The sequence below is a fragment of the Pagrus major genome, chromosome 16, assembly GCF_040436345.1.
Source record: "Pagrus major chromosome 16, Pma_NU_1.0".
In the NCBI taxonomy this organism is placed as follows: domain Eukaryota; kingdom Metazoa; phylum Chordata; class Actinopteri; order Spariformes; family Sparidae; genus Pagrus; species Pagrus major.
The window spans coordinates 25,979,610-26,004,650 of NC_133230.1; the positions used below are offsets into that span (position 1 = coordinate 25,979,610).

The 25,041-nt window shown below is 40.8% G+C and overlaps 1 protein-coding gene across 2 annotated transcripts; it reads right to left on the reverse strand.

Moving 5' to 3' along the window:
- Positions 1-475: 475 nt before the first annotated feature.
- kiz (kizuna centrosomal protein) lies at positions 476-24,945 on the reverse strand. Of its 2 annotated transcripts, none has more exons than XM_073483528.1 (15): positions 24,785-24,945; positions 24,166-24,228; positions 23,498-23,660; positions 22,046-22,120; positions 20,104-20,719; positions 19,717-19,966; positions 16,524-16,643; positions 15,673-15,837; positions 14,054-14,204; positions 11,882-12,038; positions 11,334-11,396; positions 9,866-9,961; positions 9,334-9,403; positions 1,716-1,762; positions 476-790 (listed from the first exon to the last, which is right to left on the reverse strand). In XM_073483528.1, exons 1-15 carry the CDS (start codon positions 24,943-24,945, stop codon positions 687-689), a joined length of 2,301 nt encoding a protein of 766 aa, XP_073339629.1. In that variant the 3' UTR covers positions 476-686. The 2 variants fall into 2 exon arrangements, with proteins under 2 accessions (XP_073339629.1, XP_073339630.1); XM_073483529.1 differs by lacking the exon at positions 24,785-24,945 and adding an exon at positions 24,569-24,626.
- Positions 24,946-25,041: the final 96 nt, after the last annotated feature.

Consider the following 25,041-nt stretch of genomic DNA (forward strand, 5'->3'; position numbering starts at 1 on the left):
ATGCTGCAAAATCATAAATTGCAGAAGACTACCCTGTGGTTTCAGCAACAATTCCACTACTCGTGACTCATTTGCACAATAATACTAAAGAACTTAAACATGCGTCTTTCTGTAGCATGAACACAGGTATTGAAGAAGCAGCTGTGAAAATATGTGGAGGGTTTGTTGGAGGTTCTAAATATTCTGAGTTTGTTAGCGCTACAACACTTTGTGCCCTGGGAGATGGGCCTCTTCAGCAGGTTCACAGGTCACGCAGCAGCGTGCAGAGTGGCCATTGTGCTTTGTCATTTCACAGGTGACTCACATCATTACACTCGAGCATGCTGGAGGTAGAGCACTCGGAGATGCTTGCAGCATTCAAAATGCATGATTTTCAGCCTAGTGCAAACAAATCGCTTTAAAAGATCAGTTTAATCTATTTCGAGCTGTTATTATGAGCTGGGAGAGTTGTTCAGATAAAGAGACTGAAGCAGGGTTAACATCAGAGTGTTGGACAACTCTTCACATACTTTACCCAGCGTGAGAGCTGTCAACTTTATTATTTGTTTTTATGATACAGTGTGCATATGATTTACAATGCAAACCACTAAAATAATGGTCAGGGGGTGAATTACTGTGAGCCAACCTGCCTGAAAATTTCCAGCGATATAATGTAGTGCATTAAAAAAAATATCTGCGGGAAAATATCAGTCGCAGAAGTCGTCAATGTCATCGTTGTTTGTGCTGAAAGGTTGAGGACGTAACGCTGCTTCAATGTCTGAGTTGCTGTCATCCGATTCCGCCCAGAAGGCTGTACAAAAACGTGAAGAGAAAAGAAACACAAGATTACATTATTAGAGCAGAATGTTTACCATTCCACGGTTCACATGAAGTGTAACCTTTTACATCGTCTTCATGAATTCTTTATCGTGACAATTTTACACTCTTTTTACAGGCACTCGAGGATTTGAAAGCGCTGAAGCTGCAGCTTACCTTGAGCTTGATTTCATTGTGAAAATCTTAACATTTGACCCTTTATACTTATAAATCTCTTGTCTTGTTAACTTGTGGCGACAAAATGCAGTTCAGGTGATCTGATCACCACTGAAAATTAAATACAGATGTGATAGTGGCACCCATGGGATCCAACTGCTCAAGCCATATTCAGAGTATTGCTTATTTATTTATTCAGCAGCTCATATCTAAATACATTGATGTGATGCTTGTGTCAATTTGTCAATGGAGTGATGAACTGAGATGCAATCTGCCTCCAGATTTATAAAGAAATGTCATAAAAGGTCAACAATGTAATGAAAATGCACTTTTCTGACTGTTCCCCATTAGAATCAGCGATGCTCTGATTTAATATCGTTACCTTGGGTTTTTGTTTAAGGTTTCATCAGAGATAAAAAAGCCCAGACATTTCCCTAAAAATGGACCGTTTTACTTATTTATTAGAGGATTAGGTAGTGCTTGCTGACAACTTAAATCTAAGCTTTCAGTAACCTGAATTTGGCTTCAAGGTCATTTCCTTTCATTTACACATCCTCAAAAGGCATAGCTGCATTTACAGATAAATTTAATCAAACAGTTGGTGTTCATACAAAGCTCAAAATTTACAATAATTTCATACATGTCTACACATGAACCTCTTTACTGTGATCTGTTCAGTGTAATTAACCTTTTTTTGACACTGTGTCTTTACACGCAATTGAAATGACTTTGTCTATACTCACCTTTTGACTGTAGAGCAGAATGAGCCTTTGAGTTAGTGTTCTCTTTCCTGGAGACACAAAAGACAGTTATTAGCCTTGTAAAGTTATTACCTTAGGCTTTTCTCTGAAAAAGAGCCACTAATTCTCGACACAAATAACTAAAAAAAAGGGAAAAAGGCAGGCAGACAGTGTAGCAGAGGTAACTTCCTTGACTCCTGTTCTAATTGTGCCAAAAGACTTCCACAAGGCCCTCTTTATTCAAAAATAGTCCAAAGACCGGGTTGCCAGGTTCCCATAGCTCTGGTGATATCGCTATGTAAATGTGTGACCTACGAAAAGGCTTTGATCTACCTCAATGCATATGCAATAAGGCCCCCCGTCCCACTTTTAAAGGCCTCCTCTTTAATTTACATCATCACAGAGCCTATTCAAAACCCCACAATATAGCCTCATCATCTCCCAGGTTAGCATACATATCCATATGGCTTATTTGTTTAGTTCGGACTGTCTATATCCGAGCAGTGTCAACGCTTTTCTTGGAAACAGGAAGAGAAAAGATGCCGAATTTTAAGTAAATGAGCTCGAGCAAGAAAAAAAAACCCCAACTCTTGTGTGGTGTGTCCCTCCATCTGCGTCATTTCAAACCCATGACCTCTTTGATTGTCATCCTCTCAATCACACTCATCTCCTCATCTCTTCCTGAGCTAAGTCTTGGCACATGTGACTGTACATTGAGTATAAGGACCAAATTACTCTGGCAGCGTTCCAATTGCTATCTTCTAAACTATATATTGCAGCTTTGCACCACTCAAGGCAGAATGAGAGAAAAAGGATGCGACATCTCATTCCTAACTGTGAACAGATTGCTTCGTGCTAAAAGCAATATACCATACAGCCAGTATAATCACCGGAATATAACCTTTACATTCATATGCTGATAGGACTTCCTATAGGACATTTGGATGATTCTTGCTTCTGTTTAGACAGCATGGTGAACCTCGGATGCTTAAAATTCTAACACATCAAAGCAGAGGCTGAGTGAGAAAAGCAGTGCCAAATAAACACCCTGCAAAGAAAGCAAAGAGACAATGACAGACAATCAGAATGCAAGCTTGAAGGTACACTACGGATGAGGGTGTTGCAGAAAAAAAGAGAATTTTGTTTTGCCAAAAATATGTGTATGTCAGAAAATGCTTAATTAAATCTTGTGGATTTGGTGAATGGAGAGTAGTGCAGATGGTATTCCTTTTGGTCAGGCCTATTTTTAGACCAACATTATAATAGGTACTGTGTCTGGTTTGTAATATCTCCCTAGACTGTGTTATGTTCAGGAGCAGCAAATGTGAGTTTTTATCACTTGCCAGAATCATCATGTACTGACAATAGTAGACTGACAGACGACTGTATACAAAATGATTTAGATGAAGGAAAACATCATCATGCAACTTATCATTAAAACTGCAACAATTAATCGAATAATCGATTAGTCGATCAAGAGAAAATAAAGTGCCACCTATTTTGAAACAAAAATGTCAAACATTGGCTGGTTTCAGATTCTTTAAATGTAAATATTTGCTGCTTTCTTTGTCATTTATGACAGTAAATGAAGAATCTTTGGGTTTTGGACTTTTGGTTCGACATACAAACCAATTCAAGGATGTGACTTCGGGCTTTTTAAAATTCATTTGGACATTTTATAGATTTAACGACTAGATTAATCATGAAAATAACCCGTAGACTCATTTAGAATGAAAATAATCTTTAGCTGCAGCCCTAATAATGGTTACCTAAGTTTGTAAAACCAGATATATGAATCCTGAGTACTTTAAAGGGGCACTATGTAGTTTTGGAGAATAAATTCAAACTCAGAATTTCAATATTTACAATATTAATGTGGTAATAATACAAACTCAGAAATCTATTTTTTTTATGATTGAAAAAACAAGCTGTTCTAATGGGAAACAAGGTCCCCTTCAACACTGTCTGAAGCTAGAAAGGTGGCAGGGTCCGCAAAATATAAAAAGTCATGAAAACAGAGAGAGTCTGTTTATTTAGTTTGTTTCGGAATCTTAAAGAAAATTAGTCACTGAAGATCTTTAGATTAAAATTCCTTCCCCAAAACTACATAGTGCACCTTTTTTTGGAAGGAGAGTACCAAATTATATATCTTTTGTATGTCCTTCTGTATAAGATTTTTTCCCCTCCAAAACTATAGCATAAAATGCATTAAATGTTGACATATTTGGGGATAGACTAAGGATGGATACTAAGCTGAGGAATATATACATATCTACATTTTAAAAAGGGACATTCACATCCACTTTCAGCTTCACATTAAACTGCATACGAGATAAAGTAGAGACGTCGAAGCACAACTACACCGCGAGGACTAGTGCATCCATTTACAACTGTTAGGAAACAGACCCTGCAGCAGCAAAAATACAGCAATAATCTATACGATTACTTCCTCTCCTTTGCCACAATAATAGCTGTTACGGAGAGTAAATTAGGCTTTTCTTTTCTTGAACTTCCCCCTGGGATGGGAATGGTCTATCAGCTGTTCCACTTCAGTGAGGGACAGGACTGATTTCAAGACAGGGTTATTACCATAGAGAGCCCAGTCTGGATCTGACCCCACCAATCTAATATTCCGTTTCCATAAACATTTATGCCAGTTCATCTTCTGCTGAGTTTCCCTTAATTGAGGCAATAATCTGAATATGTAAGACTGGGCTGGCCAGTGTTTTACAAGCTCTGTTAGACAGAGGTGAATGTAATGTGTAAAATGATGCAAATTACAGCTATTGTAATGTCCTCTTTTTTTCCCAATGGCTCACTCATTCTCTTTCTCTGGCCTCTGCAATCCTTCCATATTGTTGTTTATCTCAGGTTTTAACAGTTACAGTTGATGTCTGCTATGCATATAGCCATGATGACCTTTAAAATTGTATGATGAGTTATATGCACATTACACAATTGGAGCTTGGAGGAGAAGGATATTTGTTAGTGTTGTCTGCGTATTTCCTTAATCAAACCTCTGTTCTGTCAGATTACACCAAAATCAGACAACACTCAAAGATTACATCTAAAGCTCCTAAATTTACATGTTTTGAAATCATTCTCAAATCAGGTTGTAAAAATATAAATTGGCTGGAAATGCAGTGATTTATAATCTGCAAATACTACAAAAACCAAGACAATCATGTTACCACTGTGTGTGCAGAAAAGGATGAAACTGGTACTATTTGTAAGGTATGCGGGGAAAAGTGACATGTTTCTTTAAGAATAACACAATGACTACTCAGCTTGCAGAAATTGAGGCACTCTGATGGAAGTTAAAAGCCCTTTTGAGACTATTCTCTACATTTTTAGATCCGGTGTAGGAAAACATTTTGCTTTGTTTGCCCCTGAGAGCAGCATCCTCATTCTGTTTTGCCACATCTTTTGCGATATATTTTTAGGCATATCTGCTGTGGAACAAATAAACAAGATCAGTTGGGGAGAAGACCAGTTCAGCTGAAACAACATGCTGTATAAAACATTTTCATGTACTACAGTTAATGCAGCACAGAAATGTAGAAATATGATCAGCTACAACCTCACATCTAACCTGGGTATACAGTGGTGTTGCTATATGTTGTGAAAAAAATTGTGAAAATTAATACGGAACATACTGTCCTTTCAAATTGCAGTTTAAAGTAATTCCCAAGTAAGACCAGAATATGCGTCTTTCGAGCCACTGAAGACAGATTTGACTCATAATCCTACAGTCACATTTGGGAATGTGGTGGCTGTCGAAGGAAATAATGCTTACAAAGCATTTAACTGCCTTGCACAGACCGACAGCTAGAAAACTGCTTTTATTTACCCTGGCTTTTTTTAAGCTACTGCCACCCACACACAAATGCTAATAGCACAATAGCACTTTTGCGCAGCGGTGCTTGTCTAAAGGTAAAGGGAGACCCATCACCTCATCATTCCCATCAACTCCTACTCCCATCCCAGCTATGACCCCACAGAAACATTGTTTAGGCTCCTGTTTAGATGTACTCTAACAGGCCTGAATGGTAGCAGGATATAGCCCTCAGTAGGGGGCAAACAGTGAGAGGCAACTGTGAGTGCACTAGGAGTGGGCACTCTCTAACGTGTGAGTGCTCTCTGCTGGCAACAAGTAAGTACTGCAGCTCAGAGGAAGAGGTACTGGGCTCAATGGTTTGAACACTGTGTGCTCTCCTCCTGACTGGTGGCAGTCTATTGGAGACAGCCAGTGGAAGGGATGGCTGAAGGACAGATCATTCATCTCATGTTACTTTTTTTTGGTGCTTTATAACCTATGCGGGTGTGGACTAACATTTGCTGGCTTGTCCAACACATACACGTCAAAGTCTAACACGTGGAAAAAATAATATGAACAAGTTACAATGTAAAGCAATGCAACAAAACACCATCAGACACAACAGCTTAATAAATTACCACAGATTTCTAAACTGAATATGCGTCTTTTGTCTTTTTGGCCTCAATCAGCTTCAAGCACATCACAACACATGTACTTGAGGAAAGTAATAAAAGCCAAAGTAAATATTAAAATGAACAAACAAAAACACAGAATGTGTCAGAGAGCCAACTTAATTCTTTATTGGGCAATCAGGAATTATTTACTGGTTTGAAGCAGCCAATGTAGGACAGTGACCTCCTCTGGTTGGAGCCTCTAAATGCCACCTCACTCTATAATCACTGTATTGTTTGTCCTGTTGAGGCCCAAGTCTACACAGAAGGAGGAGATCGACTATTGTATTGTCAAATCTAAAAAGAAAGATGCATAGTAAGTATCAAATGTATTGGTCGTTTTCTGAGAGGATATATTGTCCAACAGAAATATTCACAGAAGTACAGATTCCACCTGCCTCATTGTGCATCTACTTTGTGCTCATGATTATTGTGTGTATAATTGTAAACATAGATTTTGGAACAGGAACCCTCCAACTTTCCCTACCTCTTTGTCCAGTAGTGTCTCTCTGTCTCCCTCTATCTCCCGCTCTCCTCTTTCTACGTCCCCTCCCCTCCAGTCCTTTTTCTCAGCTCATGTCCCTCTTACCCATCCAATCCCTCCTCCCAGTGAGCTGTCAGAGATCCACACACATCGAGAGAGAGAGAGGGAGAGAGAGAGAGTCTGATTTTGACACTCTGAGTGATTTGAGGTCGAATGCTTGAGCACATCCTGTTGTCCAAGGCAAAGCTGTAAACCACTAATTGTTGAGTCAAGGTTTTTGTCAAGCAGGCACTAGGCACAACAATCATCACACCAGCTGATGGCTGGAGGATTCTGTGTGTGTGCCTGTGTGTGTGAATACGCACATGTTTTGAGGCATTTTTTAGGATCAAAAACAGGGTGAAAATAAAAAGGTCTTAACAAACCCAAAATAAAAATAAGAAAGGAGTGGCATCTGAAATGCCTACAGTAGAAAGGAGCACAATGATTCTTTGCGCGAGAGGAAGCAGTGGCATGCACTCGCATACAAAGGGGAACAAGTGGTCTTTACATGGAGTGCAGCTGCTTATTAAGACTCACTCCTTCGTGCATTATTCCTTTCATCCCCACTCAACCACAAAGTGATTTTACTTTTCCACTCACAAAGACAGCAAAAGATTTCTAATGGACAAATCAGTCGCTTCCCCGCGAGTTATAATACAATAAACAGCACATTCTATAAAAGTATCTGACTGAAAAACACTGTGTGGGAGAGAGCGAGGAGGAGAGAGAGAGAGAAAAAAGAATATGAAAGACCTCAATTCTCTACAACGCCATAATAGTGAAATGAGCACATATAAATGTGTTAAGAGTATCTCTTTGCATCTTGTATAGACTGCATGTATTTAATCTGTAAAGCTTATTAAGGCCCTAGTCATTGCTATGCAAAGCAGCACCCAGTGCTTTTCTCTCGCTTTTCAGCCGAGTGCAGTGTTTGGCCAATAGGACTGGCCCCCCGCCTCTCATTCTGCATTCATAACATGCAACATTTGCACAATGTATCTCTCAAAGGCCCTGAATAGAAGGCCTTAATACTCATGTAAACAACTGCAAACCAATTACTTAATGAATCGGGCCCACACATAATGAGGAGCCTCACAAAGGGCTATAAATGCATTTTTTGCACTAAAGCCTCTGCTTTAAACTACAATCCCTCTGCTGTAGTCTAGGCTTAACTGGCAAATCATAATTATTGTCTAAGACAACAGAGAGGAAGCCATTTTTGTATTTTGAGTCCAGTTCCATCCTCCTTTTGATGTCACTCATCAGCTCGCTGACAAAATAAAGCAAATAATTAGCAAGTAGGATGGAGAAGGGGTGGGTGGGGAGGGCGGTACAGGAAGACAGAGAGGAAGAGGGGCAGAGAGATGAAGAAAGGGCAAGACAGCGAGAGAGTGAGACACAGAGAGAAAGGAGAGAAGCAGGGCAAGAGCATGCTGCAGTGTTACGCTGCCGCTTAAGTGCAGGGCTTCTAGACCACTTGTGGAAGCAATAAAGCGCAAGAAGTGACTGTGGTAAGTGGAATGCTTAAATCTAAGCGTCCAGGAGAAGCAAGAAAAGACAGGGGAAATTGTTGTATGACCAAAGAAAGCATGATGATGACTATAAGCTCTTAGCGCTACTTCCTTGTGAACCCTAGTGCGATTACAGTTTTTCTTAAATACACAACTTGTGTCTCAACATTGCTCACAGCATTCAGTTTCTAATTTTTTGTCCTGCAAATTTTGTTTAATCACACATATTTTGGGCTTCCCATGCACGTTAATGACAGGGAGACAGGCACCATCTGAGAGGGTCTGGGCCCGAAAATTGGCTCATGTTTATTAAAGAGGGTAGTCACTGGGGCTGGCAGTGGCAGACATCAGCAGCTATGAGGACCACAATAGAGCCAGCCCATTAGGCCCTTCCCTGGGCTAATAGGCAGACTGGGAGCGTCTGCTTGCCAGGCCAGGGAGATACGGACTTCACCCCTTGTGTCAGCGTGGTGCCCAGTAATCACATGAAATCAGAGAAGATTATTCCTCATAACGTTTACCCAGCCATTACTACAGCCCAAATGGGTTCGCAGTGAAGAGGTGCTCTGAGGACCCACATGCAATTGCAGATTTGATGAAGTCGTGTTGATATTCAAATGTAACCACGACAGTGTTAGCTTCCACCAAGCTATTTATCATTAGATCTTCTTTTTCAAACCACTTAGGGCGCTGATTTGAGCAGCCTAAATGCATTTCAAGGGTGAAAAATGAAAGGACATTTGTCCTTGTCAACACTTGAGTCCCCTTCTTCCAAAACAGTTGTCCCTGATTCTCTTCTTGACATGATCTGTTTGCATTCTGACAACAAGCCTAAAGACAGTGATATTATGACTCCAATTTTTTTTTTTTTTTGGTGGTGCTTTTGATTTCTAAAACCTGGCTGAACCCAGCAAACAGTGAGTGAGAGGGGCTTTAGGGGCCTTTTGTCTTTGTAAGCGAGTTAATGGGTGGCGGCCCCTTGATCTTATGGAAATGAACAGGGAATTATGAGAGTGGCCATGCAAATGTACATCAACCACTTTGGTGTCTGGTGGCCCATTTCCTGTGGCCCGTTGAATAATAACAATGTTCTTACCGAGGGTAAGGGTCTTGATGTGAGGAGCGTTTGGCCCTCCCCAGGTCCTCTTCACAGCCATGATTTATTCCTTAAAAGAGCAAACAGGGCCTGATAAAACCATCTGATTTGGACATCTCTTCACAAGCTAATTTACAATGTATATTAATATAGAAACTTAAGGTACAGATTATGAGAAGCTAAGGTTGAGTATCTTAACCTTAGTGTTAGGATTTCTTGATGTGCACACATGTTGATGTGAGAGGACTAATATATATTTCTTTCTTTGGAGCTCCTTGGTGAATTATAAACATGCAACACCTAGATTCAGATGACAAGATTACTACGAATGAGGATAGGAGCCAAAAATGGTTGAGAATACTAGGACTAATAGCTTTGTGCTTTGACTCTCATTAAGCTAGCACCTATGTATACAACAAATATGTCTTTCTGGGGAGTCCTTATGTGTTGTGAGAACACATGACCTTTATTGACCAATGGTTAGGCTCCAGTTGCTAGCTACATGCCTGGCAGAGTGGACCGCATCACTCACCTGAGAGGTCATCGTCGTCCTCCTCCTCCTCCTCTTCAGATCTCTGCAGGCTTTCCTGCATGGCTGATTGTTTGAGTAACTGATATGCTTTGGTTTCTGTTCACACACACACACACACACACACACACACACACACACACACACACACACACACACACACACACACACAGTCAAATATTTGTTTAAAACCAAGGTTTCCAACTTTCAGAGGTTTCTGTGTTTGATGAGACAACACGCTTCAGTAGCTGAGTCTTTTGGTCTCACTGCTGAACAGAGTGGCTGAAAACACTGTGCTCAATCAGCTAAGCTGTTGATTCTAGCCTACAGTCTGTAGCAACAGTTTCCATGAGACAGCAATCAGAATCTCACAGTATCTCAGCATCCCCTACCAGGAAGGCAACGATTGATTTTCTGTTTTAAAAACGCTCATAATTACTTTCCGCCGCACTAAAGTAGGTATCATATTTGAAAGGTGTAAGGCGACTGTGCAGGCAAGAACCAACGGAGCAGAGGTAAATAATAAATGGGCTGTTGTCTCAATGATGTTGCTTAAAACACACAAATCAAATCAAAGGACAGAGCAAAATTGTGGTCTTGTATGACCCAGACATAACATTTTTAACTTGGTTTTATAATAAAAGTACCACTTTTAATCATTTTCTAAAAAACATGCAACATTTACAGTGCATAAATATCTCCAGTGTTATTCCACCCCCTGCACTTTACACAGCATTGCTTTTACATGTAGTCTAAACACACCCCCACTAGATACAAAGATGCGCATGGCTCGGCAATTACTATCAGCTCCAAGGTCATGGTATTTGATTGTGACATTGATGTTGCTCACCCCAGCAAAACCCCTTCCTTGAAAAATCTTCGGTCATGTTTTTTTTTTTTTTTTTTTGTTGGACTGGTTATGGCTCTTTTGATTAAGTGTAGCGATCGGAAACTGGATTCGTTCTGCTAGCTGTGCACCTTAGGGTTGCAGACACATGAAACACCCTGTAGGAAATCTGATAGCCAAGGGTAATATAGGGTTGCTTTACATTTCAGAGGTGCAGCTCAGGGCTGGGCACACCAACTGCTTCCAGGATGCCTTCACATCTAGTATTTTTCAAGTCCAGCCTTGCCGGAGCATTGTTTAGAAGATAATGAGAGCCGGGGACAGATCTCTCGGGCTTCCCACCCTGGCGTCCTGACAATTAAAGCAGCCGCATTATGCCGGGCCAGCGAATTATCAATTTTGCCAGAATGCCTCAGACCAGGCTGAAAACATAGCTAGTGTTTTCTCGGAGATAATTAGAGAGAACTAGCGCGGCTCTTCAGGTGGGACTTTGACCCTGGTTTCACCTTGATCATCCTGCCTCAGCCATTGTGTAAAAGAGCCCATTATTCACTGCAGTGGGAAGAAAACAAACCACAACATAAGGACAGTGTGAATGCGGAGGCACCGGCGATGCCTTTTTACCTCTAATAGGAACACTTTCCACAGGGCTTTCGTCCTGGCTGTCCTCTTCAGTACTTTGTAGTTCTGTAAGAAAGGGAAGGGCATAGTGAGAAGCGGAGGCAGGGAGGAAGGGAGTTTAGGGATAGAAATGGGAATGGGGGGTCTTTCTTTAGCTCTGAATAGAAGGCTGTATGAAAACTGGGCTGTGAGGGATTTATAAAAAAGCTCTATGGTGAAATTGATTTCTTTTATAAAGGGGAAGTTTTAGTTCTCTGCAGCGGTAGTTTGTAAAAAAAATAGCAGTAGTCTAACATTTGTTCCTATTAATGGTCTTGTTACATATTACTGGGCAAAGACAGACTTATCTCAGTGTGGAATGGTTTGGATATGTGGGGGAATCTACTGTCAGCCGTAACAAGACCAGAACACTTGCTGGAGACAGAGTTTTTGATTGTTAGAAAATGCAGCCATTCCAGTGTTACTAATAACCAAAAGTCAGCATTCTAATATTGAATTATAGTTAGAATTTCTCAGGCTTATTTCATATCACTCTAATAATCTTCAGTAACCTTGGATCTGTTGCTTCTGCATCGGCCTCATGGGCTTCACATCACCGTCAGCCAGGAGAGAAGGAGGACCACACGAAGAAGACAAGTCACTCTCGTCCTCTGCTGAGGGGCACTCCTCACTGGACCGGGACACAAGTGTCCTCAGCAGCACTTTGGCCTGCGAGCAGCACAAATTAAAACCACACTCTTAATTGTTCCCATTTTGTGAAGGAAGTGTCAAATTGAACTCTCGCCGATTAGGCAAGTCATTTACTTTGGCCACGGCTGCTCGCACAGAGGTGCAGCTGTAGTGCGTGTTCAAACGCCAAGAGAAAATAACTTCAAATTCTCTCGCTCGTTTAACTAAAAAAAGATTATTTCGCACACTTTCGCTCCCGCTCTCCCTCTCAATCACACTTTTTCCCCCTCCCTCCCCCCTTCTCTCCCTCTCTTCTCATCCATGAGATTAGAGAAGCGCCTAAAGAATGCAATCACCCTGGCGTTAATGTGCAACACATTCCAGATATCTCCCCCTCTTGGCTGAGAGAATTGAGACAAACTGCTCTCTTCCTCCCTCTCCAGCTCATTTTTTATCTCTGGGGAGATGAGGATACACAATTAAGAGGAGCTGTTCCGGGAGATGAGGAGCAGGGAGATGCCACACACCGATTTCCTTTCTCTCCTTCTTCCCTCCCCCATATCAAATTCTGCCATCATCATCTCTCTTTTGTGATCAAAGACTGCCTCTCAGCCTCAGATGGCCATTTGCTACTTTTAATGAGCACTAATATGGAGGGGATGATCAGGAGGATTTTGACAGTAACAAACTTTAAGTACGTTGTAAGTTGTTATCAGTGGGTCGCAGTGAGCATCGACAATGTACATGCTTTCATTTTCTGAGAGGGGAAGGGAGGCAAACACATGCCAATCTGAGCTTGCCACTTGGTATTTGATGCTGCTGCACAATAAAAACTGTCTTGATCCTTGTCCCCAATATCCGTCTTTGTTCTTTTTTTAGATTTAGTCAAATGTACCGTGGGTTGAGGGCTCTCGCAGACCCACTGCATTTTAAATATCAATGAATGCAACTGTTAGCACTTGAATATTCAAAGGGCCTCTTTGAGTGTGTGCATGCGAGCTGCATGCTCCCATTTGTCAGTGTAGCCAGGCTGTATGGCATTACGTGAATGGAAATTTCTGTTTGCTCTTGTGTGTGGAGAGTAAGCTGTTGTATGAGAGGACAGAGGGGAGAGAGAGAGACAAAAATGAAGGGAGGCAAGGAGAAATAGAGGGAGTGAGAGAGAAATAGATGGAGTAGATGGAGTGAGAGAGATAAACGGAGAGAAAGATTTTCGCTCAGGCTTTTCCTGATGCACTTGGACACAATGATGTAGATGGCAGCGCCTCTCTTCCTTTTGTCCGTTCATATTTTCAAGAGGCTCTACAGTCTCCCTCTTTGCCTCTCTCGTTGCGTTGGGGACGCTGGAGAAAGATCTCCAAGCCACAAGAACCCAGACAAGATGAGTCCACAAAAATTAATAAAACAAAATACCTGTGTGTGTATGTGACCGTTCCTGCAGATAGATAGAATGGTGCATTTTCTTATGTGGGATTCCTGACAATCTCTTGACTTTATCTTTGGCCTCTAAGTGCGAATATTAATTGTAATTTCCTTCTTTGTTTAATTGAGCATGATCTGCACAAGGTCAATGAGTGGGAAATTTAAAATAATCCTGTCCGTTGTGGAGAAGGTCCAAATGGCTCCCCCTTTCAATCGGACCCAGCTGATGGCTATACTTTTGGCTAATACCAAATTAAAAGCAAGTGTTTCTCAGATGAATACGCCACATGAGATGAAAGAAGCCAAGCAGGGGCTGTAATTTGCGATTAGCACATGGGTCAGGGTTTCCCTTCTGTCTAGGTCAACGTGTGGAGCAATCTGATGAGTAGGCAGCCGGGGCTTGGTTTCAAACACCAGACACAAAGAGGGTACTCAGTACCAACTACAGCTCTCTTCTAAAAAAAACATGCAAAGAAACAAAAACATTAGCCTTTTAAGAAAGAAGAAAAAAGAAGCCATTTTACTCCTATAGTCATATGTGTGTGTTTATGTGCTCTGAGTGCCAGTGAATGCAAGTGTGCGTGACCTCCTGTTTGTATGTGTAATGGCATTGTATGTGCCTCCAACGCTACCTGGTGGCTGTAGGTGGCATGGCGCTCCAGCAGCAGCGGCGTGAACAGCTGGACCAGGCGCTTAGTGCTGAGGACACGGCGCTCCTTGAGCAGGAGGGCGTGCTTGAACCAGCGATCCCACAGCCGAGCGGCATCAGGAGGGAGGCTGGCGCTGCAGTGAGGGTGGGGGTGGGTTTGGTGGGAGAGACAGAGAGGCTTTCTTATCAAATACACAGTAGGACATCTACAAATAGTCATAATTCTACCTCCTTCCAATGAAAAATTCTTCGACTATCAAGAAAATTGAGGTTGCTTAAAAGTTTGACCATTATGTGAAGACATCTGAATATGTTTGTCAAGCTATTTTTTATGAAGTACTCTCAAAAGGTTGCGTGCTAGTCCACCTTAAGACACTTTAGAAGGTAGAAATCATTAATGAATTCCAGTTAACACTGAATACACAGAGACAGCAATATAGCTCCTGGTTGAAAAGTGGATAACAGGTGAAAAAGCCAATAGGTATCTCCACAGGAGAGAGAGGGACATGTGTGTCTTTGGACTGAGTATATAGCAGGGAAGGTCTCGGTGGAATCAATAGAGTAGTGAAGCAGAGCATGGATTTGGCTCAGAGTATAACTACTCATTATCCAAAGGACTGGAAGTCACAGATAGGGCATTTTAATTTACTCATGACATTCACCCGTGCAGTGTTACCGCACAAGGTGACACCAAAGATGACCTTTACATTTGTGGACAAGGAAGACTGTATCGAATGGTAGCGTGCAATATCGCAGCGTCTCTTGTAAGTGCGTGCTCCCTCCCCCACTTTCTGGTCAGAAAAAAAAAAAAAGAAAGTGCACAGGCAGCTATCCACTCTTGGTCTGAAAAGTGGAATTCACCTTTACAGTAAGTCTGTTCACTGTCTCTCTGAAAAGAAAAGAAAGGACTATTGACCTATAGCTTTCAGCACATTGATATTTGTGCTGTGAATTATTCTATTTTAGCACTATTCACTACAGTTGTTGAAAATATCATTGTCCACACAAAACACAAACTTTATTACATAAACAATACTTTATTTTTAAATGTTCAAGTTTTTCTTTTCTTTTTTCCCAACATCACAGAAATTTCGGATTGTTTTAAATGCAACATTATGTAAAAAAAGGTATAAGACTAGTAATGATAATACCTGATTAGGTCATTGTGAGTCCATTTCAGAACACAAAACAAAGGCAACACTTTATCTTAAGGTTCTTGTAATAAGTGTTAGTTAACAGGTAATAAGGCCTTTTCTAAGTCCTATGAGATGCTTATCAATATTAATAAGACATTATAAGTGTTAATTATAGTATAATAAACATATTTATTGTAAGATTACAATAATCATTAATAATAGCATTATGAACATATTTATTGAGTTTAACTAAAGTGAGTCATTGTTAAACTTTTACCAAGCTATTTTTTTTCAAGCTGTTTTATTTATTATGCATTCATTAGCAGTTAATTATGCACGTATTAACAGTTAATTATGCAATAAATACTTTTAATTACTTTTAAAGCGCTACCGAAACAAACACTCACAAAAGAAACACTGACATCAGCCTTTGGTGTTAAATTGACATAGAAACCAGGAGCCTTACCTTATTTCATTAGGCTCAGTGCAAGACTGGTGAGCCCTTACTAGATCCTTTGGTAGCAGGCAGCCCTTTGCTGTGCTCCATGACAACCTCTGAAGCTCATGAAGGATGACTGCTCCACATGCTTCAAGGTCCTCGTCATTCAGGCTTGCTCCACCATTACAAAGGCTGTCCAATATATAGAGAGCAGTCAGCTATTGCCAATAGAGCCCCGGGCTCAGCCCGCGGGTCAGGAGTACATCCAGCAGCAGCTAACATGTCACACACAATGTAGTATAATCACAAATATCAATGCACATACACATTTGCTGACATTATATCATAGCAAGACTAAACAACATGGTGAGGGTCATGACACAAGACGGCCACTACCCCTTACTACTGAAGATGTTGTTGACATCATTTACAGCACTCATGTTTGCACAGATGGGGATAAGTGTATACTGGGTTTAGAAAGAGTGAGAAAGCCTCCCTTTGCCAGACATTTATCCGTACTTTACAACAAGAACCCCAATTACGGTAAATTAATCGTGCTATGAAATATGAAAGGCTTATGAAAAATAAGCCCAGTCTAATGAAACAAATTCTCCATCCTCCATCTCCCTGACTCCCAATAACAATTCAACAGGGTGGTAACTAGAACAATCCCATGTGTTTGAAAACCCCTCAGAAATAAAGACGTGTGCATGTCGGTTGATGACACTCCATCTAAAGTGAGAGCCCTTGGCAGGAGGATAATATGTTTTCCTCGTCTGCACGGGCTTCCCCATGGCCGTTAAATAAATATACAAAGCATTTAGTTAGTGAGAAAGGGATAAGACTGTAAAGTTTGAAGAACGACAGGAAGAGCACACCTGATAATTCTATTGAGTCGTCTTTCATCAATTGAAGAACCCCCATACACGCAAGTCCGTTCACAATGGAGTCGTCCTTCGATTCTGTCTAGCAGATTAAAGAGTCCTTCCTGGGAGAGACTAAGAAAAAAAAGCAATACCCATTAATGTAGTGAAAAGAAATAAAAATGGAGGATGCCATGTGATCGATAGGCCTGCCATTTGTTTCTAAAAAAAAGAAAAAGAGGATTTCTTTTGATCAGAAAAATCAGTGACACATTTTTTCCAGGCAATTTCCTTGAGGTACTCAAGGACTGCTGGAAGAATCTGATCATTACAGTGCCATCGCCACAATACAGGACTTCAACGATTTAAAGTGTGTCTGTTGATGGTGCCACTTGTGATTACAGGTCACATGGGAAAGCTTGTAAAACCTGGCATTCAAACTAGAGCTCGTAGAATTGGCTGCCTACTGTTGAACTTAAACTTTAAATCAGCTATATGCACTTACATTGCAAAATAAACTTCATAACAAATGTGTAATATGATAATATAAATAAACAAATGAAAATTTTAAAAGATTTGTAACACTTGCAGAGTATCACATTAAAAAGTGTAAGGGAAAAATGCAACCATAAAAAAGAGGGGCCTCAAGGTGATTTCTTTTGGTGAGAGATTTACACTTTAATCTGGTCCTGTGTGAGGCTGCAAAATGAGAAATGGATGCCTAATGCATGTGGATATTGGGAATCCATCTCTTTTTTGAGAATTAAGCTCTGGGTGGCCCTCATTGAATTCTCCCAGAAACCCCAAGCCGAGAGATCCTGAGACCCGCTACATAAAAGGAGCCAAAAAAGAATTTATGACAATCTGTAATGGGCTCCTGGGTTAGGGGTCAGCAAACAATTGCTCCCTCTTTTTTGCAGGTTGTTTCCTGGTAACATCCTGATTAAGCTGGCAGCTTGAATTATATCCATGACATTCTGTAGTGTGCAATCCGTCTGTGCTAAGTCCTCTTCAGTGTGGCTGAAGTAGCATAGGCAAAAGCTCTATCTTTCTCTCGCTCTCTCTCTCTCTCTCTCTCTCTCTCTCTCCCTTATCGTCAGCGTGGGCCTTGAAATAGTCATCTTTCTCTTTCCACTTTATTTGTCAATGCTCTTCAAAAAGAGACCTTTAGAGAGGGAATTAGTTGTGTTTTTCTGCAAACCTCTCTCTGTCTCATTGTATTGTTGCCAGCTTCCATGTCAAGGTCTCCAACCTCACTTTAGATGCTGCCGTTGTCCGCGTGTTGACATCATCAGGAGCGCATTGTTAGCTAGGAGAAAGAGGTCAGCCTCTCTGCAGCGATATTGCTCCACATTGTACAGCACTGACTCTGGGGTGATTTACCACACAGAATGGCCTCACCGTTGAGTGATTGGTGTCAGAAGAATCTTACTGTGCTGGCACAGGCAGCAAATACACACACAGGAATAGAAAAATGTACCACAAGTGATAACAACACAATGAGTGCAGGGGCCGCCAGACTAAATTTGGGATATGTCCCACTGCACTATGAACACACTGTTTACATAGTTCTGTGCTGAGACTTGAATTGAAAACCAGGAAAAAACACACATCTGAAGTATATTTGTAAAAACACGCTGACCTAATGACACTGCAAAACATTTACGTTATTGTTAATTTTTTACACATGAATTGGATTTTTAAAAACTCAACTTTAAATTGAATGACATACTGTCACCATCATGGTGCATCATGCAGTTCAGGGACGACATATTTGAGAGCAGGACACAGTGAGGCCATTATGTTGAGTCTCTAAGAATAAAAAAAAAAACCTGGAGGATATTTCAGTCGTATACTGTCACTCACCCCAGCTATGCTGGAGGAGAAATATAATGGGATAATCTAATGAATTGCCCAGGCTTGTTTTTCCTGACTGTGAGCTGAATGGAGGCAGCGATATAAACTCTAACCTTAAGAGAGCGAGAGGGAGAGAGGGAGAGAGGATAGAGACTGGATGCTCTCGGAGCTTTACATCAAAGCCTCCGGTTTTCTCCTCGTACACAGAAGCCCTCCGTGTTAACAATGAAAGCAGCAACCCCCACCATCGTCTCCCAGCACAGGCTAACTGCAGTTCCTCTTGAGGTCATGCTATAAACAGTATAACAGACCACACAAAAACACAGTCATGCACAAACAAACATACTACACTCTCCGAGCGAAAATAAAAATCTTTCATACTACTTTTGACACATAAAGCGACCAGACATTTTTTTAAATACAGCCTTTGATTTGAAATAATGCTTGGAAAGGTTCTTCATATTTTGCAGTTACAGTAAAATGATGTGCTTGTTTGAAATAACATTATTGTGAGCACATGTGCAACTGGATACTAAATCTAAAAAATAAAGCATACAGTTGTAGACAAGCATAATGTATGTAACCCAAAGACAGAACACAAAAAATTAGGCATTGGGACTTTCCCTAAGAATAGGTAAATGGTAAAGAAAGAAATTACACACCAAATAAAGTTTTCTTCTTCTTCTTCTTTGAGAGCATAAGAGGTCCTGTTCATAAAATACTGCATATTCTAGTGACAATGCAGAGGCTTTGGGCGCAAACATTCACATGGGATTTTCTGTGGCTCTAACCCCATCCAAAATGATCCTTCAACTCAGAGGCCATCATCACGCCAAGGATTTGTGGCTGTAAGTGCTGTCCACATGCCCACCCTCCAGAACACTCTATGGTGCCACAAATTTCCTCCTCCATTGGGGACTTCCTGAGGTCTCTCAAGCAGAAAATTGCTCTGTTACAGCATTATCTTGGATTATGGCAATATTGTTGGTGACAGGTCCTGAGCTCTCCCTATAAGATGCATCACTGCCACCACCACCGCAGCTGCTGCTGAGCTATAGAGAGCATGGTGGCGTGGAGCGTGACTCCCACAATCCTTTCTGTCAGCCTCTGATGTGATGGTGGCAAGGACTGTACAGTGTCTTCGCCCGCTCCTATCATTACCAGCCCTCTGTGGTTCAGCATGGCTGTGCACAACATTCTCCTTTCTCACTTTACTTAGCTTTAAATCTTAGAAACACATTCTGACTGCATTGTACATGTTTTAAGAAGAGCATGTGCCATAAAGCAATCAAAATGTTGATGCACTTTTGACAATTCCAGCAACAAAGTACAGAAGTCATACATACTGTACCTTTCCAAGGTCACCAGTGGAGCTGAGTTTAGCTGTGGTGTTTTCTTGGACCCATCAGAGTTCAGGGATGATTCACAGCTGTGCTGATTGTGATCATCGCTCCCTTGAGAAGTGGCACTCCTCTCAGGTGCCACACCCTCTGGCAGATCCTCTTCCAGCTCAGATTGTGTCAAAGATAGGGACAGGTCACTAGCACTGCTCTCTGACAACTGCACATCAGAACTTGGGGTGCTGACACTCTCACATCTATCTGAATGTAAACACAGTGCAGTGCATCACTTATTTTAAATCGTCAAAAAGGCTAAATAAAGTGTTTTCAACTGCCATTTTGAAGAAAGACACTAAAAAGATATAACAAGGTAACAAGCAAGGAACAGCATTGCAAACCTGGTGTATCTTGAGCTTCTTTTCCAAAAGTGGTCTGAGGCATCAAATGGCTGAGACCTCCCTCTCCATCTTCCATTATGGGCGTGTGACCAGCAACCTCACGGTAGTCAGTGTGTTCTGCAGGGGAATTCTCAGCCTTCACTGGGCTGCTGCCGCTAGGAGACAGATTCTTCTCAGGACCCGTCAAGGTCACCAAAGGTGACCGTTCTTGTTCATCATCACTTCCAAAAGGCACATTGCCAGCTGCGCCTGTTAAGGCACTAACAGATGGGAGCACCACCATCGTTCTTTCATGTTTGTCACTCAAATTACAGCCGTCAGGGGAATCGTTTGAGCCTGAAATGTCATCTGATAAATGTGCTCGGTTGCTGTCGGCATCCTCTCCGCCAACTCTGAAGTCCTTCAAAAGGCCACTTGGTAGACGTTCGCGGGAGTGCACGCTGCGATTGGGTGAACGATGCAATGCTTGGTGTGAGTGTACACTTGTGGTGCCAGCTTCAGCGTCAGACCCTCTGGAGGTCTGGTGGCCCATAAAAATTACTGCTGGTGGTTGTGTAAAATCCTTAGCTAGGTGAGAGAGGGAGCTATCCTGGTGCTGGCTATGCACAGCTTCGACCTGCAAATATAGGGAAGAACAGTGTATGTAACATGAAATGTATTCACTTTTGGCAACAAAATGTTCCATTGCCTCATTAAAAATGTATTTATTTTTCAAGGCATAAATATGATTCTAAACTTTTAGATTTCTTGTTTAGGTTAATTTTGAAAGATATTCAGCTCAAGTATGTTAACTATCCACTTTGCAACTTTGAATAAGTGTATCGTACTTGGGCCAAGGTCGGAATTCTTTTCACATCATCTTTCAGAAGAATGTCTCAGGATCAATGTTTTAACTTTTCATCTTATTAGAAATCCTTTAGACAAGTTTTGATTCATGTCTGCAATGTCACCAAGGGGGGGAGAGAGTGAAGCAAAAAAGCCTCCCTCCAAACATAATAACAAAAAGCATGGCTTCTGTTTCTTTTCTGATAAGCGTCTTAAATACCAAACAGTTAGCTGCTTAATAACATTCACTGTAAACCATGCAGCCTGCCCAGCAGATCCACAAAGTAGGTAAAAAAGAGGAAAAGTTAATTTCTTGGCTGAGTGATTCCATCGGTAGCTGCAGGGCAAAGTAGAAAGTGTTTCACTAAAGTAGCAATTGATTCTTCTATCAATCTGCGGCACGCGTGTGCTCTTCCAAGGAATGTATTAAATATGAAAATCATATCCCGTTATCATCTGTCTCCAGCTTTCAGCCCGGTAAGCTTCCCTTAATGAATGCTGCAGCCTGAGGGACATGCACACTGCCAGCCAATGGCTTGTATGCATAATGGAGTGACGGTACCATTTTGCTCATTACAATATCGACAGGCTGACGGGGGTTTTGCACACAGTTACAAGTGACTGCTCTAGACAGCATGCTCCAAGTTATTATGAGATGTCTTAGACATTTCATCTAAAAGAGCTTTAACTGCTTTAAGTGAAGGGAGAAAGCAGCTATGGGCTTGAACTACATCGCTTGTACAGATGAACCAGCTAGGATTAGACACCTGTGCTATTACAGATACACAGTTTAAATGCAGACTCCTCTACAGATTTACGAGGCATAATGTCTACTTTCCTTTGTTGTTCTAAACCTGAAAACACAGCTTGATAGAACTGAGATTTGCATAAACCTTGTAAACATTTCAAAAAGGAAGGATCCAACATAAAAAAAAACAAGTGCCTTTTTTCAACCATACAAAAATATGTGTAAAAACACCCACACACAGAGGTCACAAAATACACAGCAGAAGAGGTTTAAAATATATGATGCAGAATTATGTTACTTCCAAACAGGAATACTATTGTTATTACTATTCTAGTAGCTGACATTTTATGTTATACATATTAATATTACCTTTTCTGCATTAAGCTCTTGTCCCATTTTCTTTCTTGCCTCCATTAAACTGGAAATCCTTTTTAAAAATTCAGCCTGTTAGAGATTTAAGAAGAGAATCATACACAAAGATAAGAGCTGATAGATAGATAGATAGATAGATAGATAGATAGATAGATAGATGGATAGATAGAACACTGAAAAATATCAAAGTAAATGACAAAAAGATGATAATTACTAAATTTATGTGGCATGTGGCAGGCAACTGACACTGTATGCAAACATGACGAAAGGTCTCTCATAGTGCTGTGATAGTGGTGGTGAATATTATCTGCATGTGGCTTGAAAGAGGTTAAAACGTCAAGCATCAGTCAATCACAGTCAATCAGATGGCGTTTTCCCCTGTGAGTGTCCTCTGTAACTACCGACACCCTTTAACATTTATCTGACTGGCCAGACAAACTGCCTTAATCCCAACTCCAATTAAAAAAACCCTAATGGCCTCTTTAGGGGCACTTGGATTAGCTCAAACATGCCACACTTTTTCATCAAAACAATGGCTGCTTTACAATAGACAACTTTCAGAATTTTTCATTTATCCGCTCTTGTATTTGAACATTTTTCACACTAACAAAAAAATACAACATGCAACATCTCAGCATGTGCATGTGTACCTTCACCTTTCTCACTGTACATTTGAGAATGTATGCTTAACATTGTACCAAAACATAAGAGTTTAAGCAGAAAAATTTGTGTAATTTTACCAAATGGAAACAAAGAGCGACAGGACAACTAAAATAACAACAAACATGTAGGACTCATAAAGCATCAAGAGGAAATAAACCAACTGCTTGAGGGGAGAAAATGACTAAACCTCTGGAGCACTTCAGAGTCTCTATATTGGGCAATTAACTCAGCGAGTCATAATTAGCCAATTTTGTTAATTTGATATTAAGCTGTCAAGCACTGTCGTTGAGTTTTAAGTGATAATCTGACTGGCTCATTGTTTTCTCCCTCATTCATTTGCTTGTCATGACAAATTGCACAGTTTGAGTGTTTACTATTGTCACATCAAGCAGTTGCAAGCAAATGTTTCTACTGCGGGGTAAAAATGACAGCACAGCATTAGGGCAAATGTGTAGGTACCTGCTTCATTAATAAATATTGATTCCAAGAAAATGATCTGTTAAACTGTAGGTCTGTGAGTTTATTGTTTTTATTCTAAAGTCCCAGTGCATTTGGTAACCTGTTACATTAAGTCTTTTTTTTTTCTAAATACACAGTGTTGAAAAAATTAATAGATGACTTTTAAATTTGCTAAAAATATTTTAGAAAAAAAGAACAATTTTCTAAACCGGGATCAAGCTCTGTTGACAGTGTTTGTAAAGATTTCTTTTACCATACATCATTTTAAAAACGTTGGTTTTATCTGTTCAGTGTTCCACTGAATGTGTGTATGCGTGTGCATTATACCTTTTCTTGTTGCAGAGGGCCTTGGTCAGGACTGTATTCCTTCATGCCAATTTCTATGCACTCCACATCTCTCAGAAGCTCAAGGTTTCTCATTTTTGCTCGTGCTTCCCTGTCACAGATTTCCTTGAGATAACTGCGCAGTTTGGAACACTTTATCTGTGAGCTGAAGGCAGTGGAGAACTATTATTCCAAAGAAATATTATCTGGGACCATTGTCAAAAAATAAGAGCTAGACTTTTCACAAGAAAAGGTTAAGCACAATATGTTTTAAATTAAAATGGCATTCTCGACTCTCTTATCAACCTCAGCTTTGCTGCTTTGACCTGGCATGTTAATATTTATGAGAATCAATTTACAATGAAAACAGGATGCTCTGCACACATCCAAATGTGCATTGTGCTTGTAAAACACTTGAGTACTTGGGTGAACAAAAGAAATTACAAATGAAAATACTAACTTAACTATATGTATACAGTAAGTGATGTATGCAGTATGTATACTCATTAAATATGTGGTACATTTGCAAAACTAATTTAACATAAACTGACTTGTACACATTGAGGACTCAGCTTAAATATTTCAGGTGTTTAATTAACGTCTCGCGTGAAAGTCAAGGAATAAAAGCTGTCAGATAAATTCTTTATTATAAAGTAATCTATATAACTTACATTCGTTTGTCAGATCTGGAGTAAGAAAACAGCTCCTTCTCCAGCTGCAGCCTCCGCTTCTCCCTGCACGCTCAAATCAGAGGAACTGTCACACACACACACAACACTGCAGCATCTCCGTGGCTAATTTGTGGCTAATTATCAGCATTATTAACGGTACTTATCAATTTACCCAATAAGAAACGCATGCAATGCGTGTGCTAACTTTGATACACGAATAAGTTACATACAGTTAGCTAAATGCGCATGTTAATGTCGATGCAATTATTTACTAATGTACCCAGGAAAGAGGCACGAGCGTTAGCTTCATACGAACTTTGGCTAATATGCTGACGCTAATGATATGTTAAGATACAGATATGTCAAGTTAGCTTTCCATTCATCTTTAACATGCAAGAACAACCTCAACGTTACTGTTGTAAGCAAAAGGTGGCGTCCGAGGTAAACAGGCTAATGAACTAGCTAGCTACCCAGCATCTCCGTCTCCCCTGTCTTTGCTGGTTAGCTAAGCAGCTAGCTCGTTATCTCCCTGTGCCAAGCGGGCAGCAGAGATCACAACTCGAGCTCGCGGTCTCCACCAGGCCTTGTTCCAGTTATATAAAAATGAACGAAACCTCACCTTTTATGCATGCTCTGCTGGATCGATTTTATCTTTTCATAATACTGGTCCTCGCTGGGAGCCAAGCTTGCCATTTTCGCCCGGTTTGGCGCTACTGCAAAGCCGAGACGGGGAAGAAGAGGAGGCGGAGGAGGGTGGATGGTGTTTACGTTGGTTACCATGAGCACCGCTTCCCAGAAATCACCGCTGATAAACACAGAGAGCACGTGGTACGAGCTAGGGCGCGAGCGTCTCTAGATATTATGTATCAAAAGCAA

Coding starts and splice junctions, on each gene's coding strand:
- kiz (XM_073483528.1), bottom strand. CDS start 24,945: ATGGTAACCAACGTAAACACCATCCACCCTCCTCCGCCTCCTCTTCTT. Junction 16,644..19,716: donor CCACTGGTGACCTTGGAAAG/GTACAGTATGTA, acceptor TTTTTTTCTTAG/TCTCTCCCAGGAAGGACTCT. Junction 15,838..16,523: donor CGACTCAATAGAATTATCAG/GTGTGCTCTTCC, acceptor TATATTGGACAG/CCTTTGTAATGGTGGAGCAA.